Here is a 26,778-nt window from a genome sequence, read left to right on the forward strand (position 1 = left end):
GTGTTTCTGTCCTGGGGCTCTGTGGGGTCTGTTTGTGTTTGTGAACAGAGACCCAGAACCAGTTGACTGAGGAAACTCTTCTCAAGGTTCATCTCTCTTTAGGTGAGGGCTTTGTGGTGGAAGGTTTGGGCATCGCTTCCTTTTAGGTGGTTGTAGAATCTAACATCTCTTTTCTGAATTTTGATAACCAGCGTGTATCGTCCTAATTCTGCTCTGCATTGTTTGGGCTTTTGCACTGTACACAAAGTATATTTTTGCAGAATTTCTGCATGCAGAGTCTCAATTGAGTGTTTGTCCCATTTAGTGAATTATTGGTTGGTTAGTGGACCCCAGACCTCCCAACCATAGAGGACAATGGGTTCTACTACTGATTAAAGTATTATTTGCCAAATCCTAATTGGGATGTTGAGTTTTATGTTCCTTTTGATGGCGTAGAAGACCCTTCTTGCCTTGTCTCTCATATCGTTCACAGCCTTGTGGAAGTTACCTGTGGTGTTGATGTTAAGACCGAGGTAGGTGTAATTCTTTGTGTGCTCTAGAGCAGCAGTGTCTAGATAGAATTTGTATTTGTTGTCTTGGCTACGGGACCTTTTCTGGAACACCATTATATTTATCTTATTGAGACTCACTGTCAGGGCCCAAGTCTGACAGAATCTGTGCAGAAGATCTAGGTGCTGCTGTAGGACCTCCTTGGTTGGGGACAGAAGCACCAGATCATCTGCAAACAGTAGACATTTTGATTTGAGTCCAATAGGGTGAGGCCGGGTGCTGCAGACTGTTCTAGTAGGGTGAGGCCGGGTGCTGCAGACTGTTCTAGTAGGGTGAGGCCGGGTGCTGCAGACTGTTCTAGTAGGGTGAGGCCGGGTGCTGCAGACTGTTCTAGTAGAGTGAGGCCGGGTGCTGCAGACTGTTCTAGTAGGGTGAGGCCGGGTGCTGCAGACTGTTCTAGTAGGGTGAGGCCGGGTGCTGCAGACTGTTCTAGTAGGGTGAGGCCGGGTGCTGCAGACTGTTCTAGTAGGGTGAGGCCGGGTGCTGCAGACTGTTCTAGTAGGGTGAGGCCGGGTGCTGCAGACTGTTCTAGTAGGGTGAGGCCGGGTGCTGCAGACTGTTCTAGTAGGGTGAGGCCGGGTGCTGCAGACTGTTCTAGTAGGGTGAGGCCGGGTGCTGCAGACTGTTCCAGTAGGGTGAGGTGCTGCAGACTGTTCTAGTAGAGTGAGGCCGGGTGCTGCAGACTGTTCTAGTGCCTTCGCCAATGTATGGTTAGGTCTGCTCTATACCAAGTTACCCACTGAGTCTCTTCCCTGTTTTACTCCTGGTAGGTTGGTGGATGGGACTACCACCTCTCTGTAACCTAGCAACCCGTGGGTCCATTTCTTGTAGGATGACGCTGTCTGTATTTCTGATTTCTTTCTGCTAGTTAGGGAAAAGGCAGATAACCTCATGGCCTCGGGTAATCCAGGATGAGATAGTGAAGGCTTTGTGTTCTTGACTTTGGTCAAGGTCTGGGGTGGACTGTTCTGCTGTGGTGGGGAGACTTTGGTCTGGGTCTGAGGTGGACTGTTCTGCTGTGGTGTGGAGACTATGGTCAGGGTCTGAGGTGGACTGTTCTGCTGTGGTGTGGAGACTTTGGTCAGGGTCTGAGGTGGACTGTTCTGCTGTGGTGGGGAGACGTTGGTCTGAGGTGGACTGTTCTGCTGTGGTGGGGAGACTTTGGTCAAGGTCTGAGGTGGACTGTTCTGCTGTGGTGTGGAGACTTTGTTCTGGGTCTGAGGTGGACTGTTCTGCTGTGGTGTGGAGACTTTGGTCAGGGTCTGAGGTGGACTGTTCTGCTGTGATGTGGAGACTTGGCCAGGGTCTGATGTGGACTGTTCTGCTGTGATGTGGAGACTTTGGTCAGGGTCTGAGGTGGACTGTTCTGCTGTGATGTGGAGACTTTGGTCTGAGGTGGACTATTCTGCTGTGGTGTGGAGACTTTGGTCTGGGGTGGACTGTTCTGCTGTGATGTGGAGACTTTGGTCAGGGTCTGAGGTGGACTGTTCTGATGTGGTGTGGAGACTTTGGTCAGGGTCTGAGGTGGACTGTTCTGCTGTGATGTGGAGACTTTGGCCAGGGTCTGAGGTGGACTGTTCTGCTGTGGTGTGGAGACTTTGGCCGGGTCTGAGGTGGACTATTCTGCTGTGGTGTGGAGACTTTGGCCAGGGTCTGATGTGGACTGTTCTGCTGTGGTGGGGAGACTTTGGTCAGGGTCTGAGGTGGACTGTCCTGCTGTGATGTGGAGACTTTGGTCAGGGTCTGAGGTGGACTGTTCTGCTGGCTTCTCTGTGGGGGTGGCCAGCTCTCTAGTGGGTTGTTCTCTGTCACACGTCATTGTTCTCACCCTCTCCTCCAGCAGTCTGATCCTATCCTCTAGTGCTCTGTTCTTCTCCTGCTCTTTCTCCTGTTGATGTTGTCTCACCACAGTCCAGAGTGCAGATATGTCTCTCTCCAACTCCAGCTCTCCGGGTCTGCTTGAAGGGGTGTTCTTGTTGATGGAGTTTCTTTCTCTCTCTCTGTCTGTCTCTTTCTATGTCCCTCTCTCTGTCTTTCTCTCTGTTTCTATCTCCCTCCCCTCTCTCTTTAACCCTTCTCTCTCTCTCTCTCTCTCTCTCTCCAGGACAGGTTATATTTTGTGATGGAGTATATCAACGGAGGAGACCTCATGTATCAGATCCAGCAGGTCGGCAAGTTCAAGGAACCCCACGCTGTGTGAGTACACACACACACACACACACACACACACACACACACAGACGCACACACACACACACACACACACACGCACACACGCACACACGCACACACACACGCACACACGCACGCACTCCTGTGCCTGGTCTAACTCAGTGTGTGGTGTGTAGTTTCTATGCTGCAGAGATCTCCATCGGCCTCCTCTTCCTCCATTCCAAAGGCATCGTTTACCGGTGAGTGACTGTTTTACTTCATGTTTGTTACGTGTGGTATTCCGTCTGGCCCCGCGGCCTTGTGAATGTTTGTCAGCAAGACAAAAGGAGCTGATCGTGGACTACAGGAAGCAGAGGGCCGAGCATCAACCTGTTGTAGTGGAGCGGGTTGAGAGTGGGTCCACATCCCTAATGGTCTATCATGGTCCAAACACACTAACACGGAGCTGATCGTGGACTACAGGAAGCAGAGGGCCGAGCATCAACCTGTTGTAGTGGAGCGGGTTGAGAGTGGGTCCACATCCCTAATGGTCTATCATGGTCCAAACACACTAACACGGTCGTGAAACGGGCCCAACAACGCCTCTTCCCCCTCAGGAGACTGAAAAGATTTGTCATGGGCCCTCAGATCCTCAGCAGTCTAAGGCACTGCTTCTCAGGGCTAGAGGCGTCACTACAGACCCTGGTTCAATTCCAGGCTGTATCACAACCGGCCGTGATTGGGAGTCCCATAGGGCGGCGCACAATTGGCCCAGCGTTGTCCGGGTTTGGCCGGGGTAGGCCTTCATTGTAAATAAGAATATGTTCGTAACTGACTTGCCTAGTTACATATTACCTCAACAACCTCATACCCCTGCACATTGACTCTGTACTTGTACTCCTTGTACATAGTCTCATTATTGTGTCACTATTTCCTTTATTTATTTTTTTGCAAATTTGTCTTACTTTCTAACTCTGCATTGTTGGGAAAGGGCTCGTAAGTAAGCATTTCACAGGAACAGCTGGTGCTCTAATGCATGGTTCAGTGTTGCTTGTCTCGAAACAAGTATAGAGGGCATTTAGCTTGTCTGGTAGGCTCGCATCACTGGTGTCGTGATTTGACTTTTAACATTAATCTAAAGACTGTTATTTATCAAATCAACCTAAATATGTTTACTTGTTACCCGATTTAAATGAATCATGTAACAATTACCTCATTAGGATCTGGGGCACCGTGCGGTTCTTTAAAGAGTTACCAGCTCCCAAATTAAACTCTAAAGGTCTTTATCTATCACATCTATAAACAGTCAACTTATTCATCATAACCTCGTATCATATCATCTGAACAGTCGTAACCTTGTATCTGCAAAAACCAGAGCCTTACTCAGTGGTGTAAAGTACTTCAGTAAAAATACATTAAAGTACTTCAGTAAAAATACTTTAAAGTACTTCAGTCAAAGTACTACTTAAGTTGTTGTTTTGGGTCTCTGTAGTGATATTTTATTGATCTTATTTTACTATTTATATTTTTGCCAACTTTTACTTTTACTTCACTACATTCCTATAGAAAATAATGTACTTTTTACTCCATACATTTTCCATGACACCCAAAAGTACTCGTTACATTTTGACAGGAAAATGGTCCGATTCACACACTTATCAAGAGAACATCCCTGGTCGTCCCTACTGCCTCTGATCTGGCACTCACTAAACACAAATGTTTAGTTTGTAAACGAGTGTTGGAGTGTGCCCCTGGCTATCCGTCAATTTTTATTTATTTTTCATGGTGCATCGTCTGGTTTGTTTAATATAAGAAATTTGAAATGGTTTATACTTTTACTTTAGATACTTAAGTATATTTAGAACCAAATACTTTTAGACTTTTACTCAAGTAGTATTTTACTGGGTGACTTTCTTTTTTACTTGAGTCATTTTCTGTTAAGGTATCTTTACTTTTACTCAAGTACAACCGTAATGAGTAAAACTCATACTCAAGTACGACCGTAATGAGTAAAACTCATACTCAAGTATGACCGTAATGAGTAAAACTCATACTCAAGTATGACCGTAATGAGTAAAACTCATACTCAAGTACGACCGTAATGAGTAAAACTCATACTCAAGTACGACCGTAATGAGTAAAACTCATACTCAAGTACGACCGTAATGAGTAAAACTCATACTCAAGTACGACCGTAATGAGTAAAACTCATACTCAAGTACGACCGTAATGAGTAAAACTCATACTCAAGTACGACCGTAATGAGTAAAACTCATACTCAAGTACGACCGTAATGAGTAAAACTCATACTCAAGTACGACCGTAATGAGTAAAACTCATACTCAAGTACGACCGTAATGAGTAAAACTCATACTCAAGTATGACCGTAATGAGTAAAACTCATACTCAAGTACGACCGTAATGAGTAAAACTCATACTCAAGTATGAGTACTTTTTCCACCACTGGCCTTACTTGTGATTCAGTACTACACAAATTGCTTTATTATTTATTTACCTAAATGGTATTTATTTATTTAACTAAATGGTAAAATAGGATAAACATACACACTAAATACATTAAAAACAGGCTCCCAGCGGACTGACAACAATGTAGCTGCTTGTTACAAAAGACCTCTCTTAACAAAAACACTTTCATCATTGTTCATATTTCATGCACAACACATAGGATGGACACATCAAGTGGCTAGACTTTCCAAGTTACAGTATTTCCTTTAGAACATTTTTAATGACATCACAAAATAACAACCAAAATGACATTAGTGTTCTATAGATGGCTTCTGACCGTTCCCCGCATTCTATGTTAGAAATATTGTTCCTGTATTCGCTTTAGAATGTGTTAGAGTTCTAGCGGGAAAAGTATTCTTAAAACAAAGCACATTCTACCAACTACCAACTACAACTACCTCTTCCTCTACTGTATTTATTTATTTTGCTTCTTTGCACCCCATTATTTCTATTTCTACTTTGCACATTCTTCCACTGCAAATCTACCATTCCAGTGTTTTACTTGCTATATTGTATTTACTTCGCCACCATGGCCTTTTTTTGCCTTTACCTCCCTTATCTCACCTCATTTGCTCACATTTGCTCACATTGTATATAGACTTATTTTTCTACTGTATTATTGACTGTATGTTTGTTTTACTCCATGTATAACTCTGTGTTGCTGTATGTGTCGAACTGCTTTGCTTTATCTTGGCCAGGTCGCAATTGTAAAACTTGGCTACCTGGTTAAATAAAGGTGACATTTTAAAAAAGTACAAATTCCTTGGCTGAAATTGTAGAGGGAGACCTGAATCTTCTCTCCTTGATTTACACCCGGGCGTGAGTTGTTAACCCCCACCAGTTCCGCCCTCTGCGGGTGAGGTGGGTCTGGTTGAAGTTATTCATTGCAAACCTGGTCTGACCTTTTTGGATCCTCACAGGACTGGGCAGCTTGCGGCTAGGTTTCCCTTTTTAATCCGTAATAGTTTGCAAGTCCTGACCGATCCGTCGTAGTCCTGTAGTGACGCTTTGCTTGTTTGATGGCTCGTCAGAGGTCGTAGCGGGATTCAGAGGTCGTAGTGGGATTTCTTATCAGGATTAATATCCCTCTCCTTGAAACCGGCAGCTCTAGCCTTTAGCCTCTAGCCTTTAGTCTCTAGTCTTTAGCCTTTAGTCTCTAGTCTCTAGCCTTTAGTCTCTAGTCTCTAGCCTTTAGCCTTTAGTCTCTAGCCTTTAGTCTCTAGCCTTTAGCCTTTTGTCTCTAGCCTTTAGTCTCTAGTCTCTAGCCTTTAGTCTCTAGTCTCTAGCCTTTAGTCTCTAGTCTCTAGCCTTTAGTCTCTAGCCTTTAGCCTTTAGCCTCTAGTCTCTAGCCTTTAGCCTTTAGTCTTTTGTCTCTAGCCTTTAGTCTTTAGTCTCTAGTCTTTTGTCTCTAGCCTTTAGTCTCTAGCCTTTAGTCTCTAGTCTCTAGCCTTTAGTCTCTAGCCTTTAGCCTCTAGTCTCTAGCCTTTAGTCTCTAGCCTTTAGCCTTTAGTCTCTAGCCTTTAGCCTCTAGTATCTAGCCTTTAGTCTCTAGCCTCTAGTATCTAGCCTTTAGTCTCTAGCCTCTAGTCTCTAGCCTTTAGCCTTTAGTCTCTAGCCTTTAGTCTCTAGTCTCTAGCCTTTAGTCTCTAGCCTTTAGCCTTTAGTCTCTAGCCTTTAGCCTCTAGTCTCTAGCCTCTAGTCTCTAGCCTTTAGTCTCTAGCCTTTAGCCTCTAGCCTTTAGCCTTTAGCTCAGTGCGGATGTTGCCTGTAATCCATGGCATTTACATAATGGTTACCTGGAGGAAAATGGGGGGTAGGGTCTTGCTTTTTCAATTTCAGTAAATATTTTTGTCATTTGTAATTTATGAAATGTCAATTTTTTTCCCTCAGTTTTTCTAGAATTAGTTGCTTATTAGGCTGTATATATGTATATGTGTATCTGTATCTGTATATATTGATTGGTGAGGAGTCGTTCGCGAACAAACAGCTCTTTTTGAACAGCTCTTTTTTTGTGAACATTGGGAACCAAATTGCATCGGTGAAAGAGCCGTTCATTTGGTTCCTCATTTGAACACTGCTGCTACTGGGTGAATCCTGCAGAATGATTCTCTGAAGAGGGTGAATCCTGCAGAATGATTCTCTGAAGAGGGTGAATCCTGCAGAATGATTCTCTGAAGAGGGTGAATCCTGCAGAATGATTCTCTGAAGAGGGTGAATCCGGCAGAAACAATAAATAGTGGGAGACCGTGTCAATCTGGTCCACAATGATCTTTTTAGTGCATAAAAAAATTGCAGGCGATCTAATAATTTCTCCAGGTAAAAATGTATTTGAACGTACATTTCACGATCTGACAATGATAATAGTACCCTGTCGTTTGACCTAGGAGCACCGCCTCTGAATGTGCTTCACAGCTCATTGAGTGCGGTCTTAGTGCCAGCATCGGTTTGTGGTGGTAAACAGACAGCTACGAATAATATAGATAAACTCTCTCGGTAAATAGAATGGTCTGCAGGGATTCTAACTCAGGCAAACAAATACTCTTTCTTAACATTAGAAATTGCACACCGGCTGTTGTTAACAAAGGGACGCAACCCCTCCCCCTCTCACCTTACCCGAGTCTGCCGTCCGGTCTTGACAATGCATAGAAAAACCAGAGAGTTGTATATCCTACAAATACCTAGGTGTCTGGCTAGACTGTAAACTCTCCTTCCAGACTCATATTAAACATCTCCAATCCAAATACCTAGGTGTCTGGCTAGACTGTAAACTCTCCTTCCAGACTCATATCAAACATCTCCAATCCAAATACCTAGGTGTCTGGCTAGACTGTAAACTCTCCTTCCAGACTCATATCAAATATCTCCAATCCAAAATCGAATCTAGAATCGCCTTTCTATTTCGCAACAAGGCCTCCTTCACTCACACCGCCAAACATACCCTCGTAAAATTGACTATCCTACCGATCCTCGACTTCGAAGATGTCATCTACAAAATAGCTTCCAACACTCTACTCAGCAAATTATATGCAGTCTATCACAGTGCAATCCGTTTTGTTACCAAAGCGCCTTATACCACCCACCACTGCGACCTGTATGCTCTAGTCGGCTGGCCCTCGCTACATATTCGTTGCCAAACCCACTGGCTCCAGGTCATCTATAAGTCTATGCTAGATAAAGCCCCGCCTTATCTCAGCTCACTGGTCACGATAACAACACCCACCCGTAGCACGCGCTCCAGCAGGTATATCTCACTGGTCATCCTCAAAGCTAACACCTCCTTTGGCTGCCTTTCCTTCCAGTTCTCTGCTGCCAGTGACTGGAACGAATTGCAAAAATCGCTGAAGCTGGAGACTTACATTTCCCTCATTAACTTTAAACATCAGCTATCTGAGCAGCTAACCGATCGCTGCAGCTGTACATAGTCCATCTGTAAATAGCCCACCCAATCTACCTACCTCATCCCCATATTGTTTTTATTTACTTTGCTGCTCTTTTGCACACCAGTATCACTACTTACACACCATCATCTGCTCATCATCATCTGCTCATCTATCACTCCAGTGTTAATCTGATAAATTGTAATTACTTTTCTACTATGGCCTATTTATTGCCTTACCTCCTCACGCCATTTACACACACTGTATAGAGACTTTCTTTTTTTTCTATTGTGTTATTGACTGTACGCTTGTTTATTCCATGTGTAACTCTGTGTTGTTGTTTCTGTCGCACTGCTTTGCTTTATCTTGCCCAGGTCGCAGTTGTAAATGAGAACTTGTTCTCAACTTGCTTACCTGGTTAAATGAAGGTGAAATAAATAAATCCACGTCCTTGTTCAGCAATGACTCCCGAGAAACATAAGATAGTCTTGAACGGAGCTCATCCAGTTTGTTCTGCACGTTCGCCAACAGAGGGAAAATCGCGGTCTCCATTCTCTCAAACGTAGTCTTGTCACGACGGCGCCTCGCTAGCCTCTCTTTCCCCGCCGCTTCCTGGGGATTAGGGCCTGATCCGGGCTAAACGTCCAGAGCTGCCAACTCGTTGAAGTAGAAATCTTCTTCATCCAAATCCGGGTTAGTAACCACTGTTCTGATGTCCAGACGCTGTTGTCATGGAGACAGTGCGTTGTTCTCAACGCGTGTTTGTTCTGACTGGTCGGATTCGGCTGTCGGACTGCCACATTGTGAAGCGTGATTCATCACTCCATAGAATGCATTTCCGTTGCTGCAGAGTTCAATGGCGGCGAGCTTTACACCACTCCGGCCGACGCTTTTGCATTACGCACGGTGATCTTAGCCTTGTGTGCGGCTGCTCAGCCATGGAAACCCATTTCACGAAGCTCCTGATGAACAGTTCTTGTGCCGACGTTGTTTCCAGAGGCAGTTTGGAACTCAGTAGTGAGTGTTGAAACGGAGGACAGATGACTTTTATGCGCTTCCTGCTTCAGCACTCGGCGGTCCCGTTCTGTGAGCTTGTGTGGCCTACCACTTCGAGGCTGAGCCGTTGTTGCTCCTAGACGTTTCCACTTCACAATAACAGCACTTACAGTTGACCAGGGGCAGCTCTAGAAGGGGAGACATTTGAAGAAATGACTTATTGGAAAGGTGACATCCTATGACGGGGCCACGTTCAACATCACTGAGCTCTTCACTAAGGCCATTCTACTGCCAATGTTTATGTATGGAGATTGAAAGGCTGTGTGCTCAATTATTACACACCGGTCAGCAACGGGTGTGGCTGAAACAACCGAATACACACATTTTGAAGAGGGTGTCCACATACTTTTGTATATATAGTGTATGTTTAACGTGTGTGTATGTATGTTTAACGTGTGTGTATGTATGTTTAACGTGTGTGTGTGTAACGTGTGTGTGTCTCTCCTAGGGATCTGAAGCTGGACAACGTGATGCTGGATGCAGAGGGACACATTAAGATAGCTGACTTTGGGATGTGTAAAGAGAACATGTTAGACGGTGTCACCACCAAGACCTTCTGTGGGACCCCAGACTACATCGCTCCTGAGGTAATGGTCTCTTCTGTTCTTGAGCTCCCTATCCTCTTCTTTCTCCTCCCCCCCTTAGTCCTCTATCCTCCTCCTATCTCATCCCTCTCTCCTCCCCCTTAGTCCTCTCTCCTGCTCCTATCTCATCCCTCTCTCCTCCCCCTTAGTCCTCTCTCCTCCTCCTATCTCATCCCTCTCTCCTCCCCCCTTAGTCCTCTGTCCTCCTCCTATCTCATCCCTCTCTCCTCCTCCCCTTAGTCCTCTGTCCTCCTCCTATCTCATCCCTCTCTCCTCCTCCCCTTAGTCCTCTGTCCTCCTCCTATCTCATCCCTCTCTCCTCCCCCCTTAGTCCTCTCTCCTCCTCCTATCTCATCCCTCTCTCCTCCCCCCTTAGTCCTCTATCCTCCTCATATCTCATCCCTCTCTCCTCCCCCTTAGTCCTCTCTCCTCCTCCTATCTCATCCCTCTCTCCTCCCCCCTAAGTCCTCTCTCCTCCTCCTATCTCATCCCTCTCTCCTCCCCCCTTAGTCCTCTCTCCTCCTCCTATCTCATCCCTCTCTCCTCCCCCCCCTTAGTCCTCTATCCTCCTCATATCTCATCCCTCTCTCCTCCCCCTTAGTCCTCTCTCCTCCTCCTATCTCATCCCTCTCTCCTCCCCCCTTAGTCCTCTCTCCTCCTCCTATCTCATCCCTCTCGCCTCCCCCTTAGTCCTCTCTCCTCCTCCTATCTCATCCCTCTCTCCTCCCCCCTTAGTCCTCTATCCTCCTATCTCATCCCTCTCTCCTCCCCCCTTAGTCCTCTCTCCTCCTCCTATCTCATCCCTCTCTCCTCCCCCCTTAGTCCTCTGTCCTCCTCCTATCTCATCCCTCTCTCCTCCCCCCTTAGTCCTCTATCATCCTCCTATCTCATCCCTCTCTCCTCCCCCCTTAGTCCTCTATCCTCCTCCTATCTCATCCCTCTCTCCTCCCCCCTTAGTCCTCTCTCCTCCTCCTATCTCATCCCTCTCGCCTCCCCCCTTAGTCCTCTCTCCTCCTCCTATCTCATCGCTCTCGCCTCCCCCCTTAGTCCTCTCTCCTCCTCCTATCTCATCCCTCTCTCCTCCCCCCTTAGTCCTCTATCCTCCTCATATTTCATCCCTCTCTCCTCCCCCTTAGTCCTCTATCCTGCTCCTATCTCATCCCTCTCTCCTCCCCCTTAGTCCTCTATCCTCCTCCTATCTCATCCCTCTCTCCTCCCCCCTTAGTCCTCTCTCCTCCTCCTATCTCATCCCTCTCTCCTCCCCCCTTAGTCCTCTATCCTGCTCCTATCTCATCCCTCTCTCCTCCCCCTTAGTCCTCTATCCTCCTCCTATCTCATCCCTCTCTCCTCCCCCCTTAGTCCTCTCTCCTCCTCCTATCTCATCCCTCTCTCCTCCCCCCTTAGTCCTCTATCCTGCTCCTATCTCATCCCTCTCACCTCCCCCTTAGTCCTCTATCCTCCTCCTATCTCATCCCTCTCTCCTCCCCCCTTAGTCCTCTCTCCTCCTCCTATCTCATCCCTCTCTCCTCCCCCCTTAGTCCTCTATCCTGCTCCTATCTCATCCCTCTCACCTCCCCCTTAGTCCTCTATCCTCCTCCTATCTCATCGCTCTCGCCTCCCCCCTTAGTCCTCTCTCCTCCTCCTATCTCATCGCTCTCTCCTCCCCCCTTAGTCCTCTCTCCTCCTCCTATCTCATCCCTCTCGCCTCCCCCCTTAGTCCTCTCTCCTCCTCCTATCTCATCCCTCTCTCCTCCGCCCTTAGTCCTCTGTCCTCCTATCTCATCCCTCTATCCTCCTCCTATCTCATCCCTCTCTCCTCTCCTCCAGATCATAGCTTACCAGCCCTATGGGAAGTCCGTGGACTGGTGGGCCTTTGGAGTTCTGCTCTACGAGATGCTGGCTGGACAGGTAGGGGTGTGTGTGTGTGTGTGTGTGTGTGTGCGTGTGTGTGTGTGTGTTTGTGTGTGGGTGGTGATATTTGTCTCGGTACATAGTCTTACAGTACGTAGTGCAGAATGTCAGCCGTGTCCTCTCAGCGGTGCTTTGTGTGTCCCTCCCCAGCCTCCGTTCGATGGTGAGGATGAGGATGAGTTGTTTCAGTCCATCATGGAGCACCACGTCTCCTACCCCAAGTCCATGTCCAAGGAGGCTGTCGCCATCTGCAAAGGGGTGAGTATACACACTTACACTCTCTCACTCTCACACACACACTCTGACCTCTGACCCCTGTCTCTAGTTGATGACTAAGCACCCAGGGAAACGTCTGGGCTGTGGTCCGGAGGGGGAGAGGGATATAAAGGAACATGCCTTCTTCCGTTACATGGACTGGGACAAACTGGAGAACAAGGAAGTCCAGCCGCCCTTCAAACCCAAAGCTGTGAGTCTAACCTTTATAACCTATCTCTACCTATATATATATATATAACCCTCTATACCGTCATTATAACTACCTACTACCCCTTCAAACCCTAAGCTGTAGAATAGATTCACTGGATCTCTAAGCTGTAGAATAGTTCCACTAGATCTCTAAGCTGTAGAATAGATCCACTAGATCTCTAAGCTGTAGAATAGTTCCACTAGATCTCTAACCTGTAGAATAGATCCACTAGATCTCTAAGCTGTAGAATAGTTCCACTAGATCTCTAAGCTGTAGAATAGATCCACTAGATCTCTAAGCTGTAGAATAGTTCCACTAGATCTCTAACCTGTAGAATAGATCCACTAGATCTCTAAGCTGTAGAATAGTTCCACTAGATCTCTAAGCTGTAGAATAGATCCACTAGATCTCTAACCTGTAGAATAGTTCCACTAGATCTCTAACCTGTAGAATAGATCCACTAGATCTCTAAGCTGTAGAATAGATCCACTAGATCTCTAAGCTGTAGAATAGATCCACTAGATCTCTAAGCTGTAGAATAGTTCCACTAGATCTCTAACCTGTAGAATAGTTCCACTAGATCTCTAAGCTGTAGACCTATAGAATATTCTAGATCCACTAGATCTGGTAAAAACAGGTACTTTTTCCAAATGTTGTTTTGTAACAGCCTGAATTTAAATTGGATTAATTTGAGATTTTGTGTCACTGGCCTTTACACAATACCCCATAATGTCAAAGTGAAATTATGTTTTTAGAAGAAAAAAAATTTCATTTTGAAAATGAGAACCTGAAATGTCTTGAGTCAATAAGTATTTAACCCCTTTGTTATGTCAAGCCTAAAGTAGTTCAGGAGTGAAATGTGCTTAACATAATAAATTGCATGGACTCTGTGTGCAATAACAGTGTTTAACATGATTTTTGAATGACTACCTCATCTCCGTACACCACACATACAATTATCTGTAAGGTCCCTCAGTCGAGCAGTGAATTTCAAACAAAGATTCAAACATAAAGACCAGGGAGGTTTTCCAATGCATCACAAAGAAGGCCATCTATTGGTAGATGGGTAAAAATGTAAAAAAGCAGACATTGAATATCCCTTTGAGCATGGTGAAGTTATTAATTACACTTTGGATGGTGTATCAATACACCCAGTCACTACAAAGATACAGGCGTCCTTCCTAACTCAGTTGCTGGAGAGGAAGGAAACTGCTCAGGGATTTCACCATGAGGCCAATGTTGACTTTTTAAAACGGCTACAGAGTTTAATGGCTGTGAAAGGAGAAAACTGAGGATGGATCAACAACATTGTAGTTACTCCACAATACAAATCTAAATGACAGAGTGAAAATAAGGAAGGCTGTACAGAATAAAAAATATTCCAAATTATGCATCCTGTTTGCAATAAGGTACTAAAGTAAAACTGCAAAAAAAATGGCAAAGAAATTAACTTCATGTCCTGAATACAAAACATTATGTTTGGAGAATATTCAACACAACACATCACTGAGTACCGCTCTTTATATTTTAAAGCATGGTGGGGGCTGCATCATGTTATGGGTATGCTTGTCATCGGCAAGGACTAGGGAGGTTTTTAGGATAAAAAGAAACAGAATAGAGCTAAGCACAGGCAAAATCCTAGAGGAAAACCTGGTTCAGTCTGCTTTCCAACAGACACTGGGAGACAAATTCACCTTTCAGCAGGACAATAACCTAAACCACAAGGCCAAATCTAAACTGGAGGAGCTTACCAAGATGACATTGAATGTCCCTGAGTGGCCTAGTTACAGTTTTGGCTTAAATTGGCTTGGAAATCTATGGCAAGACTTGACCATGTCTGTCTAGCAATGATCAGCAACCAACTTGACAGTGCTTGGATCATTTTTTAAAGTTTAATGTGCAAGTGTTGCACAATCCAGGTGTGCAAAGCTCTTAGAGACTTACCAAGAAAGACTCACAGCTCTAATCGCTGTCAAAGGTGATTCTAACATGTATTGACTCATTACTTACCTAATCAAGAAATATATTTTTTTTTTGTTTGTTTTGTTTTTTTACAAATGTTACAATTTTTCTTCCAATTTGACATTCCAGAGTATTTTGTGTAGATTGTTGATTAAAACAATGACAATTAAATCCATTTGAATCCACTTTGTAACAACAACAAAATGTGGGAAAAAGTCAAAGGCAAGTCAAACAGCAATTGGTTCATTCATCCCCCAAGCCCTGCCCACAAACCTCAAATATCATCCGCCATTAGTCTGAGCCAACAGATGCCAATGTCTCATTGAGGGGATTCCATTAACCTTTACCGAACCTCAACCCCGGATCCGGGATCACCCCCCACCCCCCCCACACTGATTAGCATCGCTAGCATAGCGTCACAATTAAATAGTAGCATCTAAATATCATTAAATCACAAGTCCAAGACACCAAATGAAAGATACAGATCTTGTGAATAAAGCCACCATTTCAGATTTTTAAAATGTTTTACAGGGAAGACAAAATATGTAAATCTATTAGCTAACCCCGTTAGCAAAAGACACCACTTTTCTAACTCCATCAGTTTCTTACTCCATCAGGTGCTATCACCAATTCGGCCAAATAAAGATATTGATAGCCACTAACCAAGAAAAAACCTCATCAGATGACAGTCTGATAACATATTTATTGTATAGGATAGGTTTTGTTAGAAAAATGTGCATATTTCAGGTATAAATCATAGTTTACAATTGCACCCACCATCACAACTCGACTAGAATAAATACAGAGAGCAACGTGTATTACCTAATTACTAATCATAAAACATTTCTTAAAAATACACAGCTCACAGCAATGGAAAGACACAGATCTTGTGAATTCAGACAATATTTCAGATTTTCTAAGTGTTTTACAGCGAAAACACAATAAATCGTTATATTAGCATACCACATATGCAAACGTTACCCGAGCATTGATTCAAGCCAAAGAGAGCGATATCGTTATCATCGCCAAAATATATTAATTTTTTCACTAACCTTCTCAGAATTCTTCCGATGACACTCCTGTAACATCATATTACAACATACATATAGAGTTTGTTCGAAAATGTGCATATTTAGCCACAAAAAAACGTGGTTATACAATGACAATACTAGCAAAACTAGCCTGAAAATGTCGGGCGCCATCTTTCACAGTGATCTTGTCTCATGGATAACTATTCATAAACTTGACTAAAAAAATATAAGTTGGACAGCTATCGAAAGACAAATTAGTTCTTAATGCAATCGCTGAATTACATTTCTAAAATTATCCTTACTGTGCAATACAGGGTTCGCCAAGCGAAGCTATACCAAACAAAATGGCGGAATATGCGTTTAAAATTTTTCGACAGAACAACGATTTATCTTCTTAAATATTTCTTACTATGAGGTGATCTTCCATCAGAATCTTGGGCAATGTATCCTTTCTTGGGTCTAATCTTCTTTTGGTCGAAAGATGTCCTCTGTACGTCGAAATGCCCACTAACGTTCGACCGGGACCCCGAAACGTGCCCGGCGCTTCAAAGAGCATCACATAGAAATGCCTCAAAATCGCACTAAACGGATATAAATTGCTATAAAACGGTTTAAATTAACTACCTTATGATGTTTTTAACACCTATAACGAGTAAAAACATGACCGGCGATATATTACTGGCTAAACAACAGCTTGGAAAGAGAGCGGGTCCAACGTCCATCGTGCGTCAGGCGCAGGGAGCAAAAGAACGGTACATCCGGTCTTTGGCGTTTTATACAGGCCCTGATTGCGCAATCGACTCCATTCAAATTGTCACCACTTACTGACATCTAGAGGAAGGCATGGGCAGTGTTTGTATCCTCATAGGATTTACAGGGACTTTAAAACTGACCTGGAACCAGAGGCCAAGATTTCTGAAATCTCACTCACTGGGAGGAAAAGTGCTGTAGAATGAGTTCTGTTTCACTCAGAGACATAATTCAAACGGCTATAGAAACTAGAGAGTGTTTTCTATCCAATAATAACAATAATATGCATATTGTACGAGCAAGAATTGAGTACTAGGCAGTTTAATCTGGAGAGCAAATTATGCTAATGCGAAACAGCACCCCCTATAGTGGCAAGAAGTTAATCTGATCCAGGCTCCAGGGTAGGTGTCTCATTGAGGGGATTCCATTCATCTGACCCAGGCTCCAGGGTAGGCGTCTCATTGAGGGGATTCCATTAATCTGACCCAGGCTCCAGGGTAGGCGTCTCATTGAGGGGATTCCATTAATCTGACCCAGGCTCCAGGGTAGGCGTCTCATTGAGGGGATTCCATTAATCTGACCCAGGCTCCAGGGTAGGCGTCTCATTGAGGGGATTCCATTAATCTGACCCAGGCTCCAGGGTAGGCGTCTCATTGAGGGGATTCCATTAATCTGACCCAGGCTCCAGGGTAGGCGTCTCATTGAGGGGATTCCATTAATCTGACCCAGGCTCCAGGGTAGGTGTCTCATTGAGGGGATTCCATTAATCTGACCCAGGGTAGGTGTCTCATTGAGGGGATTCCATTAATCTGACCCAGGCTCCAGGGTAGGCGTCTCATTGAGGGGGTTCCATTAATCTGACCCAGGCTCCAGGGTAGGCATCTCATTGAGGGGATTCCATTAATCTGACCCAGGCTCCAGGGTAGGCGTCTCATTGAGGGGATTCCATTAATCTGACCCAGGCTCCAGGGTAGGTGTCTCATTGAGGGGATTCCATTAATCTGACCCAGGCTCCAGGGTAGGCGTCTCATTGAGAGGATTCCATTAATCTGACCCAGGCTCCAGGGTAGGCGTCTCATTGAGGGGATTCCATTACGTAATCTGACCCAGGCTCCAGGGTAGGCGTCTCATTGAGGGGATTCCATTAATCTGACCCAGGCTCCAGGGTAGGCGTCTCATTGAGGGGGTTCCATTAATCTGACCCAGGCTCCAGGGTAGGTGTCTCATTGAGGGGATTCCACTAGGCAGGTAGCCTAGTGGTTAGAGCGTTGAACTTGTAACCGAAAGGTTGCTAGATCGAATCCCCGAGCTGACAAGGTAAAAATCTGTTGTTCTGCCCCTGAACAAGGCAGTTAACCCACTGTTCCTAGGCCGTCATTGTAAATAAAAATTTGTTCTTAACTGACTTGCCTTGTTAAATAAATAAAAGTTTTTAGAAAATCTGCTCCAGGGTAGGCGTGTTTTGCACCGGGTCAACGTTAATTGCAATAGTTTAGGAACCGGGCTGCTTCCTGGGTGTGAACCAGGTTCCCCGTTCAAAGCCCAGGGTGAAGAAGTCTCCAAACAAAAGTGACTAAATTAAACACGTGGAGTGAAGAGGAGGATTGTGTGTTTTGAAAAAGTGATAGTTTTTTAATTAAAACGCTTTATGTGCCTTCCTGATGAAAACTAGTTTGAAAATTAAAACATATTTGATGGAAAAGTGGTGTTGTATGTTTCTGGTCGATGTACCATGATGCCTTGTTGACAACATGACCGGGCAGATTACTGTTCTGTTAGAGAAGGCTGCTCCTCCCTCACCGCCCGGTCACATCACAGGCCTCAGCCCGGTGTCCCACAGCTCAGCATAATTACTGTTCTGTTAGAGAAGGCTGCTCCTCCCTCACCGCCCGGTCACATCACAGGCCTCAGCCCGGTGTCCCACAGCTCAGCATAATTACTGTTCTGTTAGAGAAGGCTGCTCCTCCCTCACCGCACGGTCACATCACAGGCCTCAGCCCGGTGTCCCACAGCTCAGCATAATTACTGTTCTGTTAGAGAAGGCTGCTCCTCCCTCACCGCCCGGTCACATCACAGGCCTCAGCCCGGTGTCCCACAGCTCAGCATAATTACTGTTCTGTTAGAGAAGGCTGCTCCTCCCTCACCGCCCGTTCACAGGCCTCAGCCCGGTGTCCCACAGCTTAGCATAATTACTGTTCTGTTAGAGAAGGCTGCTCCTCCCTCACCGCCCGTTCACAGGCCTCAGCCCGGTGTCCCACAGCCCAGTGTCCCTCAGCCCGGTGTCCCTCAGCCCGGTGTCCCACAGCTCAGCATAATTACTGTTCTGTTAGAGAAGTCTGCTCCTCCCTCACCGCCCGGTCACATCACAGGCCTCAGCCCGGTGTCCCACAGCTCAGCATAATTACTGTTCTGTTAGAGAAGGCTGCTCCTCCCTCACCGCCCGTTCACATCACAGGCCTCAGCCCAGTGTCCCACAGCCCGGTGTCCCACAGCCCAGTGTCCCTCAGCCCGGTGTCCCTCAGCCCGGTGTCCCTCAGCCCGGTGTCCCTCAGCCCGGTGTCCCACGGCTCAGCATAATTGAACCCACTGGTTTGCGTTGTCGCTAGGTCACAGGATGGTGAGGCTTCATTGACTCATTTGAACCAATGAAAGTCCAAGGATGATGTCCGGTCCGAATTGTGATTGGTTGGCTGATTTTATTATCCAATCCAATATTCTCATTCTTACGTCACTAGTCCATTCATCCAATGACCAGCTTTTACCCCTTGAGTTTCTGTTATTCATTTATTTCCTTCAGAGTCGTGTTAAGTTGGTATGAAATGAATCAGCACCACACTGGTGGAAAAAAAGTATATTTATCTTCTGTTGTGGATGAGGACCGGATGACTCTCCATCCATCTACATTATATTTATCTTCTGTTGTGGATGAGGACTGGATGACTCTCCATCCATCTACATTATATTTATCTTCTGTTGTGGATGAGGACTGGATGACTCTCCATCCATCTACATTATATTTATATTCTGTTGTGGATGAGGACTGGATGACTCTCCATCCATCTACATTATATTTATATTCTGTTGTGGATGAGGACTGGATGACTCTCCATCCATCTACTACATTATATTTATATTATGTTGTGGATGAGGACCGGATGACTCTCCGTCTACTTCATTATATTTATATTATGTTGTGGATGAGGACCGGATGACTCTCCATCCATCTACATTATATTTTTATTCTGTTGTGGATGAGGACTGAATGACTCTCCATCCATCTACTACATTATATTTATATTATGTTGTGGATGAGGAATGGATGACTCTCCGTCCATCTACTTCATTATATTTATTATGTTGTGGATGAGGAATGGATGACTCTCCGTCCATCTACTTCATTGTATTTATATTATGTTGTGGATGAGGACCGGATGACTCTCCGTCTACTTCATTATATTTATATTATGTTGTGGATGAGGACTGGATGACTCTCCATCCATCTACTACATTATATTTATATTCTGTTGTGGATGAGGACTGGATGACTCTCCATCCATCTACTTCATTATATTTATATTATGTTGTGGATGAGGACTGGATGACTCTCCATCCATCTTCATTATATTTATCTTCTGTTGTGGATGAGGACTGGATGACTCTCCATCCATCTTCATTATATTTATCTTCTGTTGTGGATGAGGACTGGATGACTCTCCATCCATCTTCATTATATTTATCTTCTGTTGTGGATGAGGACTGGATGACTCTCCATCCATCTACTTCATTATATTATGTTCTGGATGAGGACTGGATGACTCTCCATCTCCTTCATTATATTTATATTATGTTGTGGATGAGGACTGGATGACTCTCCATCTACTTCATTATATTTATATTATGTTGTGGATGAGGACTGGATGACTCTCCATCCATCTACATTATATTTATATTCTGTTGTGGATGAGGACTGGATGACTCTCCATCCATCTACATTATATTTATATTATGTTGTGGATGAGGACTGGATGACTCTCCATCCATCTACATTATATTTATATTATGTTGTGGATGAGGAATGGATGACTCTCCATCCATCTACATTATATTTATATTATGTTGTGGATGAGGACCGGATGACTCTCCATCCATCTCCTTCATTATATTATGTTGTGGATGAGGACCGGATGACTCTCTGTCCATCTCCATTATATTTATCTTCTGTTTCTCCTCTACTTTCTGTGTTTTTATTTCATCCATCCATCCCTCTTCTCTCTCCCTCCTCCACAGTGTGGTCGCGACGCAGAGAACTTTGACCGTTTCTTTACACGCCACCCCCCCGTCTTGACCCCCCCTGACCAGGAGGTCATCATGAACCTGGACCAGGAAGAGTTCCAGGGATTCTCATTTGTTAACCCAGAGTACCCCGACATGGACTGACCAATCACAGCGCTGCATTAGCTCCATGATCCTGCCCCCTTCTTCCAGATCTCATTTCATTACCAGGATATGGTTTAGGACCAAGGGTGTGTCCCAATCACCTCTCCTCCCTCTTGAGCGTGCACTTGTCCACTACTCCCGAGTGGCGCGGCGGTCTAAGGCACTGCATCTCAGTTCAAGAAGCGTCACTACAGACCCTGGTTCAAATCCAGGCTGTATCACATGATCGGGAGTCCTAATAGGGCGGGGCACGATTGGCCCAGTGTCGTCCAGTTTTGGCCGGGGGTTTGACCGTCATTATAAATAAGAATTTGTTCTTAACTGACTTGCCTAGTCAAATGAAGGTTAAATACATTTTTTTTAAATAAACACAAATGTAAAAACATTGTAATGGTGTAAAGCTGGAGTAGAGCTTCCATTTTACCACTAATTTCCTTTCAAGTGAACAAGTGCATACTTTGGGAGAGAAGGGGAGAGAATTGGGACATAGCCTAGTCCCTACTACCCATATCTACTGTTCAAACCCTAACCTAAACACAGATCTAGGATCAGATTCCCCCCAATGCCCCAGTCTGAACCATTATGGAGATCTGACCTCTGATCAGCGGTTAAAGACAACTTCTACTCAACAGAACAGAAGGACCCAATGTGTCTATGAAATCCTATAAATGCTGAATCCAATCGATTTTAACTCATCGATAATAAAATCAATCAGTTACATTCCACCATCAACCAATCAAATGACCTCCCACTGTTCTGGGACCAATATTGACCGACTGATCGAACTGATCGACTTTCTACTATTAATGATCAATCAGGGTATTGTTTTTGTATTGATTAGGGATTTACTGTCAGAATTGTTATGACGTGTTAGCATGTTAGCATGTTAGCATCATGTTATTACAGGGAGGGAGGCTGAATATACGTAGCCTCCTTGGTACTGTCACCACCACCACCTCACACACCATGTTACGTTACTGTAAAACTGTGCCAAAGCAGGGTCAGAGTTCAGGGTCCAGTGTCCTCCGTTACCAGGGAGACACACTGCAGCCATTTTGTGCCACAGAGCCCAACAACCACACCTCAGAATAGTATTCACTGCAACTGGAAACGCACAGACACACTGCAGCCATTTTGTGCCACAGAGCCCAATAACCACACCTCAGAATAGCAGTCACTGCAACTGGAAACACACAGACACACCAGGGTTCATCTCCAGTAGTCTGTCAACCCGGTCCAACCACCCATCTCTAGATATCGCTCTGAGACCAGGGCCCATTCCCTCTATAGTGACCTGCTATTGACCAGAGAGGGCCCATTCCCTCTATAGTGACCTGCTATTGACCAGAGAGGGCCCATTCCCTCTATAGTGACCTGCTATTGACCAGAGAGGGCCCATTCCCTCTATAGTGACCTGCTATTGACCAGAGAGGGCCCATTCCCTCTATAGTGACCTGTTATCGGTCAGGTCCCTGGGCCATTCCCTCTATAGTGACCTGCTATTGACCAGAGAGGGCCCATTCCCTCCATAGTGACCTGTTATCGATCAGGTCCCTGGCCCATTCCCTCTATAGTGACCTGTTATCGATCAGGTCCCTGGCCCATTCCCTCTATAGTGACCTGTTATCGATCAGGTCCCTGGCCCATTCCCTCTATAGTGACCTGTTATTGACCAGAGAGGGCCCATTCCCTCCATAGTGACCTGTTATCGATCAGGTCCCTGGCCCATTCCCTCTATAGTGACCTGTTATCGACCAGGTCCCTGGCCCATTCCCTCTATAGTGACCTGTTATCGATCAGGTCCCTGGCCCATTCCCTCTATAGTGACCTGCTATTGACCAGAGAGGGCCCATTCCCTCTATAGTGACCTGCTATTGACCAGAGAGGGCCCATTCCCTCTATAGTGACCTGCTATTGACCAGAGAGGGCCCATTCCCTCTATAGTGACCTGCTATTGACCAGAGAGGGCCCATTCCCTCTATAGAGACCTGCTATTGACCAGAGAGGGCCCATTCCCTCCATAGTGACCTGTTATCGATCAGGTCCCTGGCCCATTCCCTCTATAGTGACCTGCTATTGACCAGAGAGGGCCCATTCCCTCCATAGTGACCTGTTATCGATCAGGTCCCTGGCCCATTCCCTCTATAGAGACCTGCTATTGACCAGAGAGGGCCCATTCCCTCTATAGTGACCTGTTATCGATCAGGTCCCTGGCCCATTCCCTCTATAGAGACCTGCTATTGACCAGAGAGGGCCCATTCCCTCCATAGTGACCTGTTATCGATCAGGTCCCTGGCCCATTCCCTCTATAGAGACCTGCTATTGACCAGAGAGGGCCCATTCCTTCTATAGTGACCTGTTATCGATCAGGTCCCTGACCCATTCCCTCTATAGAGACCTGCTATTGACCAGAGAGGGCCCATTCCCTCTATAGTGACCTGCTATTGACCAGAGAGGGCCCATTCCCTCTATGGTGACCTGCTATTGACCAGAGAGGGCCCATTCCCTCTATAGTGACCTGCTATTGACCAGAGAGGGCCCATTCCCTCTATAGTGACCTGCTATTGACCAGAGAGGGCCCATTCCCTCTATAGTGACCTGCTATTGACCAGAGAGGGCCCATTCCCTCTATAGTGACCTGTTATCGATCAGGTCCCTGGCCCATTCCCTCTATAGAGACCTGCTATTGACCAGAGAGGGCCCATTCCCTCCATAGTGACCTGTTATCGATCAGGTCCCTGGCCCATTCCCTCTATAGAGACCTGCTATTGACCAGAGAGGGCCCATTCCCTCCATAGTGACCTGTTATCGATCAGGTCCCTGGCCCATTCCCTCTATAGAGACCTGCTATTGACCAGAGAGGGCCCATTCCTTCTATAGTGACCTGTTATCGATCAGGTCCCTGGCCCATTCCCTCTATAGAGACCTGCTATTGACCAGAGAGGGCCCATTCCCTCTATAGTGACCTGCTATTGACCAGAGAGGGCCCATTCCCTCTATAGTGACCTGCTATTGACCAGAGAGGGCCCATTCCCTCTATAGTGACCTGCTATTGACCAGAGAGGGCCCATTCCCTCTATAGTGACCTGCTATTGACCAGAGAGGGCCCATTCCCTCTATAGTGACCTGCTATTGACCAGAGAGGGCCCATTCCCTCTATAGTGACCTGTTATCGATCAGGTCCCTGGCCCAGTAGAAAGTAGTGCACTGCATTATCTGACCACTGCCAAACAGGGATGTTATAGTTGATACTTAACCAGGGGAGTTAGTTAGTACTGGTTTAGTTAACCATGGTGTTAGTTAGTACTAGTTTAGTTAACTAGGGGGTTAGTTAGTTAGTACTTGGTTAGTTAACCAGGGGGGTTAGTTAGTACTAGGTTAGTTAACTGGTTATTAGTACCGGGGGGGTGGGCGGTGTTCTGTAACTGTTTAAAGAGAGATCTGATTATATTACCAGTTAAATGTGTCAAACCTGGAAAATACTGGAACATTTCTTTTCTTGTGTCAAGAGTGACTGGGTATGATGAGGAGGATTACAATGATGATGAGGATGATAACAATGAGAATGAGGATGGTAAATGAGGATAATGAGGATGTTGATGATAATGATAATGATAATGATGATGATAATGAGGATGGTAATGAGGATGATGTTGATAATGATGAGGATGATAATGATGATGATCATGAGGATGGTAATGAGGATGATGATGATGTTGATAATGAGGATGATGATGGCTGAATCTTGTTTTGTGTGTCCGCTGAGCTAAAGGCTATAGGCCTCATCTGATCTTGTTTTGTGTGTCCGCTGAGCTAAAGGCTATAGGCCTTATCTGATCTTGGGGAGTTAACTCAAGTGTCTACTGTCTTACAGGAAACTTACAGAGATGTGTAACGATGTAGGGAGAGGGGGTGTGTCGTTGATCTTGTGTAAGTGTAAATCTGTCTTCTGATTGGATAATATAATATAACTCAACTCACCTCCTGGTGCCTAACGTCTCAACCAGCGTACTGCTATCTGTCTCATTACACACACACACACACACACACAAACACAAACACAAACACAGACACAGACACAGACACAGACACAGACACAGACACAGACACACAGACACACACACACACACCTTAATTGAGAAGCAGACCAGACCATATCCTAGTCTACATAGAAACCCCTTGAGAAGCAGACCGTGTACTAGTCCACATAGAAACCCCTTGAGGAGCAGATTCAGTCTACTACTCCACATAGAAACCCCTTGAGGAGCAGACTGTGTACTAGTCCACATAGAAACCCCTTGAGGAGCAGACCGTGTACTAGTCCACATAGAAACCCATTGAGAAGCAGATTCAGTCTCCTAGTCCACATAGAAACCCCTTGAGAAGCAGACCGTGTACTAGTCCACATAGAAACCCATTGAGGAGCAGATTCAGTCTACTACTCCACATAGAAACCCATTGAGGAGCAGATTCAGTCTACTACTCCACATAGAAACCCCTTGAGAAGCAGATTCAGTCTCCTAGTCCACATAGAAACCCCTTGAGGAGCAGATTCAGTCTACTAGTCCACATAGAAACCCCTTGAGGAGCAGACTGTCTACTAGTCCACATAGAAACCCATTGAGGAGCAGATTCAGTCTACTACTCCACATAGAAACCCCTTGAGGAGCAGATTCAGTCTACTACTCCACATAGAAACCCCTTGAGAAGCAGATTCAGTCTCCTAGTCCACATAGAAACCCCTTGAGGAGCAGACTGTCTACTAGTCCACATAGAAACCCCTTGAGAAGCAAACTCTGTCTACTAGTCCACATAGAAACCCCTTGAGAAGCAGACTGTCTACTAGTCCACATAGAAACCCCTTGAGGAGCAGACTGTCTACTAGTCCACATAGAAACCCCTTGAGGAGCAGACTGTCTCCTAGTCCACATAGAAACCCCTTGAGAAGCAGACTCAGTGTACTCGTCCCTGGCTGTCCATAGGGGTGTGATGACATCACCCTCAGCAGCTGGTGTGTAAACCCCAGCAGGTCCCAGGAGACCAGGGGCTAGAGTTTGGACCTTTTCCCCGGCCGGTCCGCTGGATATGGGGCTGCTGGGTGGGCAGGGCCCCCTGGGGCTGAGGGGCCGAGAGGAGAGATGGAGATGGAGAGCAGAAGGTAGGAAATAAACGAGTGTTCCTGGAAACTATCTCTCTTCTCTCCGTTCCTCTCTTCCTGAGGCTTTCTGTATGTCCTTCTATAGCTCTCTCACTCTGCTGGTCTGTAACATCCTGTCTCTGCCAGTATGTAACAGTCTGTCTCTCTGGCAGTCTGTAAAACCCTGTCTCTGCCAGTCTGTAACGGTCTGTCTCTCCTCTCTCCGTTCCTCTCTTCCTGAGGCTTTCTGTATGTCCTTCTATAGCTCTCTCACTCTGCCGGTCCGTAACACCCTCTCTCTGCCAGTATGTAACAGTCTGTCTCTCTGCCAGTCTGTAACGGTCTGTCTCTGCCAGTCTGTAACGGTCTGTCTCTCTGCCAGTCTGTAACTGTCTGTCCCTCTGCCAGTATGTAACAGTCTGTCTCTCTGCCAGTATGTAACGGTCTGTCTCTCTGCCAGTCTGTAACGGTCTGTCTCTGCCAGTCTGTAACGGTCTATCTCTCTGCCAGTCTGTAACGGTCTATCTCTCTGCCAGTATGTAACAGTCTGTCTCTCTGCCAGTATGTAACAGTCTGTCTCTCTGCCAGTATGTAACAGTCTGTCTCTCTGCCAGTCTGTAACGGTCTGTCTCTCTGCCAGTCTGTAACGGTCTGTCTCTCTGCCAGTCTGTAACGGACTGTCTCTCTGCCAGTCTGTAACGGTCTGCCAGTCTGTAACGGTCTGTCTCTCTGCCAGTCTGTAACGGTCTGTCCCTCTGCCAGTCTGTAACGGTCTGTCCCTCTGCCAGTCTGTCTTTAAGTCTATGCCATAGTCTATCAGTCTGTTGCTTGTCTGTACCGG

The 26,778-nt window shown here is 45.8% G+C and overlaps 1 protein-coding gene across 2 annotated transcripts in view; it reads left to right on the forward strand.

Annotated features, from left to right (window-relative positions):
* Positions 1-24,803, forward strand: part of LOC120042471 (protein kinase C beta type) — a 40,047-nt gene extending 15,244 nt beyond the window's left edge. Inside the window, exons 6-13 of one of the 2 annotated variants that reach the window (XR_005476113.1) lie at positions 2,654-2,745; positions 2,898-2,960; positions 10,108-10,246; positions 12,071-12,151; positions 12,305-12,412; positions 12,480-12,620; positions 20,651-22,516; positions 22,559-24,803. Coding sequence is in view for 1 of the 2 variants with exons in the window: in XM_038987302.1 (XP_038843230.1) it covers positions 2,654-2,745; positions 2,898-2,960; positions 10,108-10,246; positions 12,071-12,151; positions 12,305-12,412; positions 12,480-12,620; positions 20,651-20,800 (774 nt within the window). In the remaining variant the exon portion in view is untranslated. Of the gene's footprint in view, positions 1-2,653; positions 2,746-2,897; positions 2,961-10,107; positions 10,247-12,070; positions 12,152-12,304; positions 12,413-12,479; positions 12,621-20,650 lie in introns of both variants that reach the window. The other variant, XM_038987302.1, reaches the window with a different exon arrangement.
* Positions 24,804-26,778: the final 1,975 nt, after the last annotated feature.

Source organism: Salvelinus namaycush, unplaced genomic scaffold, assembly GCF_016432855.1.
Source record: "Salvelinus namaycush isolate Seneca unplaced genomic scaffold, SaNama_1.0 Scaffold696, whole genome shotgun sequence".
Taxonomy (NCBI): Eukaryota; Metazoa; Chordata; class Actinopteri; order Salmoniformes; family Salmonidae; genus Salvelinus; species Salvelinus namaycush.